The 12,773-nt window shown below is 41.0% G+C and overlaps 1 protein-coding gene across 1 annotated transcript in view; it reads left to right on the forward strand.

Moving 5' to 3' along the window:
* The window catches only part of MNAT1 (MNAT1 component of CDK activating kinase), a 118,558-nt gene that overhangs the window by 82,279 nt on the left and 23,506 nt on the right, over positions 1–12,773 (forward strand). The window contains exon 7 of the mRNA XM_084207791.1: positions 269–390. Coding sequence (XP_084063917.1) covers positions 269–390 — 122 coding nt within the window. The remainder of the gene's footprint in view (positions 1–268; positions 391–12,773) is intronic.

A 12,773-nucleotide genomic window follows, 5' to 3' on the forward strand; every position in this document is an offset into this window, starting at 1 on the left:
TGCCCTGAATAAAGCTTCTTCCCCCCCTTCTTATTGTCCAAACAATTATAGCTGATGAAACATCACTTCCAATCTGTAGCTCCCAGTAAAAAAAAATACAAATCATGAAGAAGTGAGTGGTATAGTGAACAGTATGTTCTTAGTGGGAGGGTATTTGTCTGGACCAAGTTGTGCTTGCTCTTATATTGCATATAAAAAAGTCAAAACAAAGCCTTGACCTTGATTATATGTAGAAATATTTTACTTTTTTTTTTTTTTTTTTAAACAGGGTCAGCATATTTCATTAGCTCCCATTCAAAAGTTAGAGGAAACTTTGTATGAATATCAGCCTCTGCAAGTGGAGACATATGGACCACCAGTTCCAGAGCCTGAAATGTTGGGAAAGCTGGGGTAAGTAAATCAGTGCATTTTAATTCCCATTTTATGGCATTATAGCTGGGATTGTTACCATCTTCAGATTGCCAGGGATCTTTTTTTCCTTTCCTATTTTTTTTTTTTAGGGATCTTAACGAAATGTTAGACTTCCTGCCCAACCAACATTTTGTTTGGGTGGATAAGCTGAAATTTTTGGTCCTCTTGCCTTTATAGATCTATTGAGAACTGGACTGGATTGCATTAGTGTTTTTAAGGTTGTCCTTGGCAGTCATAGTGAAGTAGCTGTTCATTTTCAGTTGCACGGTATTAAAAAATAAATAAATAAAAATCTGGGGCTTAATTTACCCAGCTGTAAGCCAGTAAAAATATTAAAGTTGGGCTGTTTGCCATGGAAAAGGGTAGATTTACTTGTCTGCTGCTGTCTACAGTCAAACTGTGTTTGTGAGAAATGAAGCACAGAGCTTAACTTTGTCAAAAAATATAATGCAGGGCTGGTCCAGCAGCTTGGCAGCATCGTGGTGTGCATCCATGTTTGAAAGAAAGGGAGTTTGGGAGCCTTTCTGAGTAAGGGAGGTTAGGAAATCCAGGAGTGATGTGTCTGCTCTCTAGAGATGTGTTGATAGCTGAAATGCCACCTGAAAACTGGAGCTACTGGGGGAGTGTCACCCAGCTCATCATGGCCTGACTCTCAAGGTCATCAGCACTTCCAGTGCCTGGAAAACTGCAGGGCAGAACGAACGCACAGGCTGACAAGACAAGAAGGAGTTTAAAAAAAGAACAGTTTACCTTTGGCTGTGCAATCTGGGAAAACTGAAGCCACAAAGTACTGAACAAAGCTGAGGCAATTTAGGGTGCAGTTTGGGAGACCACTGAAATCCAAACAGGAATCCCATCTGGTTCACTGGCATGGGAGAAGTTGTATCTCATCCAGGAAATGGCAGAGGTAGATAGACTTAGGAAGGTAAATAAGCAACCTAATGGTGCTTCAGAAAACTGAAGTGAGAACTGACAGTGAAAACTGTCTGGAAGTGAGGCTGTCTCCATTTTTACTGTTTCTGTGTCCTCCTGATGCCTGTAATTTTTATTATCTGGGATCAAGCTTCTGCGACCAAGTACTAATTAGGAGTTTAAACTTGGGCAGAGCCTGGTTCAGCCTTCACCACCTGTTTGGATGGAGCACAGCTGTGAGGGACCTCCAGTGTGAGAGGGGCTTGGAGGCCCCCTCAGCCTCATCACAAACAAGAAAAGATGGCTTGTACAGGGAGGATTCCTTTTGCCTGTGCCCCATGAGTGCTGGTGTCCAAATCCATCAGCATCAGTCATCTTTGTCCATTGCATTTCGTGGCACCAGCTCTGGGGCAGCCCAACCCTTTACAGAGCAAAACCCTTTAAACCCTGCAGTTGTGTCTGGGTGGGATTCAGAGCTGGGTTTGCTAACAATGCCGCAGTCTTTCCTTGGAGACACTTTGAAATGTGCCATTTTCCTCCTGTGAGCAGGAGCAGCCAGGCTTGTTGGGCTTGGCTCTGGAGGAGCTGGGGGGAGCGGGGCGGCTGTGGCAGCAAAGGGGGCTCACGGCTGGCTGGGTGGTTGGGTTGGTGGTGCCCACCAGAAGAGTTCCTCTGAGTCCTGAGGCTGTTTGCCATTCCAAAACAAATACATCAGTGCTGTGGGTTCCCAGCCAGCACAGCTCTAACCCTATTCCATGGGGTGTCTGAAATACCTTAAACCGTGCAGGGCTGTTGGTTTATATATTTGTGTTTCTGTGTTTATATGAACTCATGCGCATTTCCTGTTGATGATGAATGCTTAACTAATGTGCCTCTGTCCCTGCTTTGGGGCTCTTCAGGCAGCTGCATGCAGCTGGGTGAGGCAGAAGAGCTGGGCACAATGCAAACCTCTCCAGCTAAAGATTTTTAGTTTCCTGTTCATTTGCACTTATAAAAGGCCAGGCTGGATGGGGCTCTGAGCCACCTGGCCTAGTGGGTGGCATCCCTACCCATAGCAGGGGGGTTGGGACTACATGGTCTTGAAGGTCCCTTCCAACCCAAACTATTCTATGATTTTGAATGTATTTAGTTGGGGTTTTCTTTTTTTTAAATTTAATTTTAGTTTCTCCCTCTTTTCATTTTCCTGTTAATAACTTTGTAGCCTGACATTTATTGCTGCTAAATAGTTCCCTCAAATGTGCAGGCTGTTATCTGAGTTTCTGGAGCCAGAGCTATTGCAAAGACAATTGTCAACCTAATGACTTTGAATTCACTTCAGGTAGCATAATTTATTGACTTTTTTTTCTTAAAGATACATTTTTTTCAATCTTCAAAACACTCAGTATAATGATTTTTTGAATATTCCTTACCTTCTGCAAGACCTGCTTTAGGTTTCAGCATTTTTTTTTTCTTAGTGAGTTGCTGTAATGAAGGACACAGCTGGCAAGAAGAATTTAGCAAAGGGCAAGAAAAAGGGTGAATACTTACAGGGTCATGTAGAACATTTGTAAGGAATCTTTTATAATTTAAAAAAAAAAGCTTTTTAAGATGATTTGTATTATTTGCTTATTAGGCTTTTCAAAAAACTTAATGAGCTGACCATAAACTTGATTTTGCATTTTTCCACTGCTCTTCTGTGTGGAGTTTGCATATTTTGCAAAAAAGGAAATTTATGTTCAAATTGTTCTTACAAATTTGTTTTCAGTTTCCCCTGGGGATGTAAATTTTCTTTTTTTTTTTTTTTTTTAAGTACTGCAGAAAAGCATTAACATCCTTGTGCATTTTTTTTGTTAGGGTGTTGGAAATCTGAGAATAATAAAGATTTAGGATTTTCTTTTTTTCTAAAGACAAATGATTGGTATAATGTGCAGGGGTTTGTGTCCTTCAGCCCCCCATGAAGGTCACTTTGGTCGCTCAGACTCGAGGACCAGCTCATGCCTGTCTCAGCTGTCAGATGGAAACGTGACTTGGAAAAGGGGAGAGGATGTGTGAGAGCATCTCCCAAACATGTGGTGCTGCCCTTGGAGGAAAATGGGGTCTTGGATCACTGGAACATGCCCATCCTGGTGGTGCCTTCTGCAGCTGCCTGTCCCTCTGTGATGACTTACAGCCCTGGCTCTGTGTGGCTTTGTCACTGCCCTGAATTACTGAAGCGTTCAGGGACGTGCACTGAGAAATTGCTTTGTGCACGGAGCTGGGGGCAACCTGCTGATGAGTTTGGGGAGAGATCTCTGCCTTATCAAGGGCTCTGCTGGCACCACAAACTCTTGGCTTGGACTGAAGTGGGAAGTGTCACCTTTTGGTTCAAATTGGTGCAAATCAGTGCTGTTGAATTGCCTTTTGGGGAGCAGAGGTGTGTGGTTGCAAGAGAACACGAGGAGCACTTTCTTTACTTGGAGGTTTTCTTAGATGGGCAAAAAAGTCCTGTCTCTCTTCATTTTATTTTTTTTTTCTTCCTGATGTTTTAGCTGAGCATGCTGAATTTGTGTGGTTGGAGGGCTGCATTTTTCTTACTGGAAAACAAAAGAAATGAAAAATATAACAAACTGACATTCCAAGTAGTGAAAGAATAACACAGGATGGGGATGGAAAGTAGTGTGTTGCTTTAAAAATGTATGTTTGATATGTAGTTTTGAGTCTAAAGGAAAAACAAAACAAAAAAGCCCCTGAGGATCCAAATGATGGTTTTTTGGAGGTCCTGAAGAATGTAAAGACATTCCTGGCAGTAATTGCAAGTCTGCCTAACAGGAGTGGCCACACAGCAGCCACCAAATTTCACAGCTGTGAAGAGCCATACACAAGCTACTTAAAAATTGACTATAAATTGAAAATCTGCTCATGTGATTTGCATTTTGGGTAAAGATATGTAAACTTCATGACTTAAGGTTTAGAAGCAGTCTCTTGTAATCCAAAGTGGATCATACTCAACACAGTGCCAGTCATATCCTCACCATTCTCATAAAATTGAGGTAATTTACAAGTCAGGTTAAAAATTTCTCTTTGCAGCAGACCTTGTAATGAAGTCAAGCCTGGGCTGCTTAAAATAAAATTGTGTTTGCCTACTTAGATTTGGAGAGATCCAAGCTGAATATATTTATGTGTGCATATAAAAAAATCCTTTTTTTTGGAAAAATGTGACTTCTCTTTGATCAATCACTTGTTTTCATGTATAATCACATTGTTAGGAGCCCCCTGGTTGATATTTTGTTTAAATAAAATGCAGAAAAAGATGCTCGATAGTGAACACTAATCTAAGAGGATAGGTAATATATTTTGATAAATTAAAAGTTAATCTAAACAGAACATCATTTTAAGAGCTGAGGGGGTAGGTACTGAAGCAGAATGGGAGTACTGTGAAAATCTGTGCATACAATGAACATGTTTTAGCCCACTGTGCTTTTTCTTATGAACAACTGGATTGATTCATTCCTTTTTTCCTAGTGTAGGACAGCTCAGACATTTTAAATTTCGCATTAAGATGAGGTTGGGTTTCATATCTGTTAGAGCTTTGTTAGTGTTTAATTTTTAACCTTCACTTCAAGTGGAAAATTTCTGCATATTTCTTTGTTGTACAGTGTTGTAGTGTAATTTGAAACACATGTAGAGTTCTGGCACTTAATCTAGAAATGACTCGAGTAACTTCTTTGCTGTCAGTCATTGTGATTTTTTTTTTTTTTTAAAGTGAGGCAATAGTCAGGATGGTCTCCAAACTATTCTTACAGCATAGCTGAGCTGGTCTTTGGCTGGATTAGCTTCTGCTAGAACCCTCACAGTGTCTGTGTAGGGTTGGAGGCAGTGAAATAACTGAGAATTGATTTTGAATGGGTGACAGGATCACTGGGCTTTAAAAGTCCATAGCAGGTGATTTTTCACATCTGCTCTGTCACTGGGGTATGCAGATATTTCTTGAATCTTGGAAAAGGAGAAAAGCCACAAATGAAGGGCTGATTTGATCTGCTTTGGCCCATTGGTTTTGAACACTGAATTCATTCTGCTCCTTTTAATGCAATCTAGTTCTCTCAATAAGCTCAGTAGTCAGAGTCAAAAGATTGAGTAAGAGCAAGGGAAGCTTGTCTTGCTTTGGAGGGCACACAGAGAGCTGCACTCCTTGCAGGAATGCTCTTGGCTACCAAGGCATATGGTCTGAATTTCCCAGAGTCTCCTGTTGCAGGGCCTGATCCTCAGCAGAGAGGTTTGTCTGCTGCAGAGTGTTTTGCATTGGGTACCAAATGAATGGGAACTGGCAGTAAGGAGTGATTATTGTTTTAAAGACTCAGCTACAGTTTACATAAAGCCTTTTATTTTTTGTTCATTTTGTCATGAATAATTGAAAAAAAAACCCCATGAATGGCAAAACAAGTACTGTGTGGGTGCCCTTTTTTGGAATCATGAACATGGCTAAGTGTGCTGTCTCTTTCAGGGCAGGCAACAGATCTTGACCTGGTTTGATACAGAAACTGTCTGGTATTGCTTTAGCATTCCACAGAAATCCTACAGCCTTCATTTTAGGATTTTTGGAAGGATGCAAATTTAATATAGGGGAGGTAGATTAGCACCAATTTTTCCAGCTGAATGGAAATCAAGGAGTGCAGCCTTTAGTAAGTCTGAAATCTTACTGTTTAAGGAATCAGCTTTCTGGCAAAAAAATCTATGAACTTTTCAAACGACACCCTGTAGAATATGGTGTTTTGCATGGAGCTCTTCTGTCAAGGTCATTAGCAATTGAATATATTAAAAGTGGACTGCTTATGAAATGGAGAGTTTTGCTTCCTGCCCGCCCACCTGTGGGTATAGTGTGGGTTCTGTAACTCTAAAAGGTCTCAGGAGGGTTATAAAAGCAAAGAATATGGAAAATATATGAAGAAACAAAGAAGGAAGCCTGCATATACCACTCAGTTTCTTATATGTAAAGCTGGCTGTAGCTGTGTGTGTACCACTAAATTAACCTCAAAAGCTGGCCCTGACAGCAGAATGTCCATGGTGATTGTTTTTGTTGGCCTTTGGCTTCAAAATTAACTCATCGATCTAACACGAGTCTCTGTGCTCGGAATACCGGTCTGGTAATGTTTTTTTACTTTTTCATGCAATCATGGAAAAAATATGTTTCTGCTCGAAGCAGTTGTCAAACAAGCTTCTTTCATCGACAATCAGACACAGGGCAGCTGAGTAAGGCTGTTTAGTCTAGAATAAATACTCGTGAGATTACAAGGTCGCTGTAGGAAATGTAATTATACCATTTCTTCCAGAATAGTCTTTCTGTAGCGTGGGCTTGCTGAATACTAAATCATACATTCATTAAAATACTTAAATATGAAGAGGAAAAAAAGAAAAAATCAGAGCCTTATTGGAATGGAGATTTATCTGCAAACTGTGCTATGGGATCAAACGGTAAATATTTAAAATTACTTCCAAAAATCAGGATGGTAATATTGGCTTTATTATTGAGAGCTTGCAGGAGGCAAACCCTGAGTTTTCTCTGCAGGTTTGGAGGCAGTGTTGCTAAGTGGGCAGCTGAAAGGTGTCAGGCAAAGCTGTCTGCTGATGGATTATAATGTGTCAGGAGGCATCCAGCAATTGTGTGGGCCAAATGCCCTATTTTCTGTGCTCTTCGTGTCTCAGCAAATCAAAGCCTTGTTACTACCAGCCACTTAAAAAGACCTGTATGTCTGTGACAGTTCTTATCTGTTATTGAAAGCCCTCCTTTGCTTTCATCCTTCCCTCCATCCCCTGCATTGATATGGCTGTGGATGTCTGGTTCTCTTGTGACTCTGTATGTCCACAGGCTTCCCTCCTTAGGTGCTGTATTTTGGTACAAGTGAACTTTTAGGACTTCTGTTGCATCTCTGAAATGATGTGGTGAATTTGAGATCAGTGGTAAATTTGAGATCAGTGGTTTTTGTGCTCTGTATTTTCCTTTTCTTTACATTTTTCCTTCCTTGCTTCTCCTGCACTCCATCATGTTGCCCTTTTTGAGTCTTTGGCTCCTCAGCCAGATAGATAATTGCCCTGGGAATTGTGTGGTTGCCACAAGAAAAACAATATGTTTTGCACATGCAGGAGAGGTCTGTCCTGATTATCTCTCACTTCAACAACAGCAGGGCCTCAGTGTCCTCCAGTTTTTGTAGTTCTTTCTGGGACAGAGCCTCCAAATGTTTTCTTTGAGCCCAGTGTTAGAGTACAGAGGCAGGAACACAGTGATGGGGAGCAAAGTCTGCCTGATGGAGCATGTGGGAGCTCATGGAAATCCATTGCTGAGCTCCTCCTCTTCATCAACATCTGGGCATTGCTCCTGCTCTATGCTTGGCTGTCAGGAGAGATGGCACAACAAGGACTTGCTCTGGGGCAGTCTGAGAAAACCCTGCCATTTCCTCCTGAAGGGTCTATTTGGGTGCAATAATCTTAAACTAATTAGTCTCAGATGTAGTTGAAGTAGAAGGGTGATGAGCATCCTCTTTGAATTTGCCTTCTGAAGCATTTGTAAAAATTCATTGCAATAAAAATATGGAAAGGAAGTATGGAAGGAAGGAGAGAGAGGCTTCCTAAGCCCTTCAACACTGTTGTTTAAAGAAGAGGGGGGCGTTATGTAAAATGAAAACATTTAGCCAGAGACAGCCAGCAAAAAAAGACCCATTAAAAAAATAAAGCCAGGAATTATGCATAATCTTGACTCTGACACTGATAGATACAGTTGTAAAGCAACATTCTGATGAAAATTTTGTTCAGGTATCAAATGGCTGCAAAGGTGAGTTATGAGCTTCCTTAAATGGCAGAGGGAAGCATTGGGGGGGATGTCTTGCTTGAAGGTTTCAGCAGCTTTGGAAGCAGTAGTTTGTGGTTCTTTAATCCCCTTCAGATGGCTTTTTTGAAGGAGTCTCTAATGCTTAAAGCTTCTCCAAAGAGTGCTTAGTGGTAGCAGTGAGGGATCTCTCCCTGGAGGAGCAGGGCAGTTACCAAAGTCAGTGATTCCAGTGATAAATTTCATCCTATGGATGTCACTGCTCTCAGTCCTGATAATGATGGATGACAAGATCCTTAAGGGTTGGCTGGCAGTCTCTGTTGTCTTATTTTGATACTGACCCTGTGGTCCCTCAGACGAGATCACACTGGAGGGAAAAGTGGAGCCAGAGAACTTTTCCTAAGAGTTAATGGCATCCCATCACAGGTGTCTTCTTTATTTTTCCCAGTTTCCTTAATAAAAAAACCCCCAGAACCATCCAAGTCTTCCACATTCATAAGAATTGGAGTTTCTGGCTCCTTCCATTCCAGCAGTTCTTGCATCTCTCCCTGTGGCTGTCACACCTGGAGGACCAGCACAGATTTTAGGGGTAACTGGGACCAGAGCTGTTGCATGGAAGGGGGTGGTTGGATATAGAGGGGGGACCCTAAAAATACCTTGACTGAAACTCTTTGGATCTGAAATTGGAAGATGTCCAAAGGTTTGCAAAGGTTTTTATCTCAGGTGTCTTTTGAAGTAAGAGATTCATGTATGTTGGGTCAAGGGACAAAATACATAATATGGCTTTCCTATCATGTATTACTGCTATTTCTGATTTTTAAATTTTTTTTTGTTTCTGTTAGTGGTGCTGCTTAGAGGGGGTTGAAGAATTAAAATGGTTGGCTGGAGATTATGTACACCCATTTAGGAACCAATTTCATGGCTTTGGTTTTAAAGCCTTGCTAGTAGTTATTTGAAAATTGTTCTAGGTAAACAAGACATGCAGTGCCAGGCTTCTAGAAAGAATTGAGTTGTTAACTTCTCCCTCTTCCAAATTGAAGCATTTGAGTCAGGCTGTGTTTCTAATAACAAAGCAGAGGTTTGAACATAATGGGACTTCACAGCTGAACTATTGCTCAGGCTTGAAGGTAACACCACCATATTTTTGTTTCTTTAACTGGTATTAAATGTAAAAACATAAATCCTTTTCAGTGGGAGAGGAGAAGGGGAGATGGTTTTCATTTGGCATAATTTCCTGTGAGACATGGTTCTAAACAAGGCCCATATTTACACAAGACAATACAGTTTTACATGCACTGGTATATCCAGCACATTTTAAAATTGTTTAGCCAGCCCCAGGTATTAAATACCTTCACAATAAATGTGTTTAATAAAAGTAGATGAAGTTTGAAATAATTTTTTAATAATTTTACAGTAGAAACACCAGTTAAATCAACCCCACTGCAGTAATAAATGTCACAAAAACAATTAATTATAGTTGCTTGCCACTGCAAAATCAATTGTGTAACTGTTCTTCTAAAACTGACTTTTACATTACTAAATCCTAAACACTACACTTCTGTAACTTGTCAGAATCAGGTTTTGGTTAATAGATATTTTCAGTGATGTAATGGGAACTTCTGGCATGGAGTCAGAATATAATGGACTGTGATTAATGTTTTAATAAGCACTTTTCTTCTACTTATGATGCAGCAGTGAAATGGTTTCCTGCTTAGATTAATAGAAAAGCAGGTGTGCATTCATACTTTTTTCTTTCAGTAAGAATAAGTTTTTCAATGCTTCTGCTTGAAAATATTTAATGTTTTTCCTTGAGTCAAACGCTGCTGATTTGGGGGTTTCAGTTTGTTTGTTTTAAATCCAGCTATTGCTGATATTTGTCAGCTGAAAGTGGAGGGTGCCGTGGAAACCTTTTCAGTACTTAAAGTAATTGCTTTGTAAAAAAGGAAACTCATTAGTTTAAAAAATAGTTTTGATATATTGACATTTTCTTCAGTGGAAGGATTTGTTTAAAATAGTGTTGGAGTAATTTGAAAGTGTGCAAGAACACATACAGTGTTGAAAATATTAGCAGGTTAGATTTATTATGGAGGTTGATGTAATACACTTGCTACATCATGCTGGGTTCCTTTCGTCCTGGAAGTGGTTGTGTTATTTTGTATTTTAAATATTTCTTTAAAAAAAAAAAAAAAAAGGGCTTTTAGTCACTGCTTTTAATGACCCATCAATTCAGATTTTTTACAGGTATAGCTTTTTTTTGCTAAGAGATCTAGTCAGCTTTTGTGCTGGTGGTGTTTTTTCTAAGATGATGCTAAAGGTGAGCAAATTCTTCAGGCTTTAACATCCTGATGATGTCTGGTGATGGTTGTGCACTTGGTCTCCACTAGTCCTCTGCAGAGGAATGTATTTACATAGAAAAAAATTATACAGATATATAAACCACAGAGCAGGAGGACTGCCTTCTGTGGAAAACAAAGTTGTCTCTTTCCTTCTCCTCTGTCCTTGTAAACTCGATAGGAACAATGAATATACCTGTGATGAGGAGAGAGAAAAGGGTGAAACCTGTAGAAAGAGAGGGTCCCATTTATGGCTGGCATCTTTCCACTAGCCTGTCCTCCAGGCCCCTCTGCTGTCCCCCTCTGAAAGCTGGGTCAGCCTTTCTGGAAGGATGCAAAGGGTGCTGAGGTCCTGGCTCCAGTGCAGGCGCTTTTCTCTCATCTCCAGAATCTGTCGACGTTAATTGAGATTCAAGATAAGAGTTTCTCCATCCCTTTGTTCTTTCCCCTAAACCTGGAATCTTACTGACTCCTCTGTTCTCAGGAGCATCGACCCATGCTTTAATTTTTCCATCAACTTTGGAAAAAATGCAGATATCAGCATACTTGTGTTTTTAATATTTATTGAGACTTTACCAAGCAGCCTCTATAGCTTGGGTTTGTGCCAACCCTCTCTACTGGGGTAGTGTCTGCCTTGCACAGAGGTTACTTATGGTTTCCTTTATTTGCTACTGCTGCATTTGTCTAGCTCTCCCTTAAAAGATGCAGGAGGTGAGTGCTGGCTGCTATCTTTATTTTCTGACTCTCTTCCAGAATTCATGAGGAAATGCTCCTGAATAAAGCCAAAAAAATTCTACACCTCTTCTCCCCTTCCTGTCATTAGAAGGTTCTCTCTCTCTTCCCCCTCTTTTCACATTTAGGCCCTGATGGATTGGGCAGATTTCTTGCTCTGTGGTCATTGATTCTACTAATTGTCAAAAGCTATTCCAGAAATGAGAGAGAAGAGATTTTGCACTCTGAGGCCATCTCAAAACTTGGAAGCATAAAGGCTCTGCTGTTCCAGACTCTCTTCAGCACACAGTTAATTTTGGAATGAAAAGTCCCACAGATATAGAATCTGCAAACAATCTGAAACAAGGAGACCGTATCTTGCCTTTTTGTTTTTTCCCTTGTTCCGTGATGTAGGTGCATCCTGCTCTTTTTCTCTCCAGAAGCAAGGCAAGTATTGTTGTGAAGGTGTGAGTGCAATGGAGAGTTTGCTTTCAGGAGTCTGCTGTGACTGAGCAGTCCCTTGCCTTGAGCAGTTTGGGCCATAGGATCCTTCCTGATCTTCTGGCTTTTGTCTGAGAAGTTTTTATTTTTGTATATTGCATTTATTAGCGCTCTCTTTTTTGCTCACCCAGAAGTGCTCTATAGATTTTTTGGGTCTGCTGTATTTACTCAATATATCCAGGCCTTGTAAAAGCTTGGACTAGCAGAAGAACACACAAAATTGGTATTGTCCAGTCCTGCAAACATCTGAGCAATGGACGGTGTCATAACAGACCCTGGAGGTGACAGCAGCGATAGCTCAGTGCAGCTCCCTCCTCACCATTTTCACCAGTTCTCCCAGTTAACACCTCCAGCCTCCTTCCCTGCCGTCTCCAAAGAGCTGTAGGAAGTTCACATGTTCCTTGACTTGTTTTTGGCTCTGGTGTCAAAACACTAATCTGAAAAATTCCCACTGAACTGGTTTGGGTGCTGAGCATGACAGGTTTAAAAAGAAAAGTTCCACACAGGTCCAGTTTTCTGCTCCCAGCCCTGGCAGAGGAATTTGTAGTGGCCTCAGTGGGAACAGGATTAGACCTTCCAGAAGTGCCTTTAATGTTCCTGCCCTGGGGCTGTCGGGGTAGATACTTTCTCTGCAGCACAGAGGATGAACTGTGTGTGCTCACAGGCTCTTCCATGTAATCCAGGAGTGTGCTCACATGGCTCAGGGATGTTTGCAAATGGAGCAAAGGAATGCAGCTCCCTGTAGGACAGAGGGTGGCCAGTGGAGCCCCGTGCTGGTGCTGCAGGCTCTGCATCCCCCAGTTCACAGATCTTTGGCTTTTCTGGGAGCTGTTGGCTGTTAGTTGATTTTCCTGTATTTCAAAACAAATGCTGAAAACTTGCCTGGAGCTCTCTGCTCAGATCAGCTGCCGGTATGTACTACAGCAGCAGGTTTTACAGGCTGTCTGCCCTGGCAATTGAAGACCAGAAAAAGAAAAGAAAATCAATGTATTTTCTTTTAATGCTATTTTTATCTCCTTAGAAAAAGACTATGAATGGGGCTAGGCAATAGATGAGATTTCAATGTTCATGTATGGGTCCATTTCATGCCTTCCTCATACACATGTGCATTGTTTCTTTTTAGTTCTCTT

The sequence above is a fragment of the Fringilla coelebs genome (assembly GCF_963513975.1).
Source record: "Fringilla coelebs genome assembly, chromosome: 6".
NCBI classification, from domain to species: domain Eukaryota; kingdom Metazoa; phylum Chordata; class Aves; order Passeriformes; family Fringillidae; genus Fringilla; species Fringilla coelebs.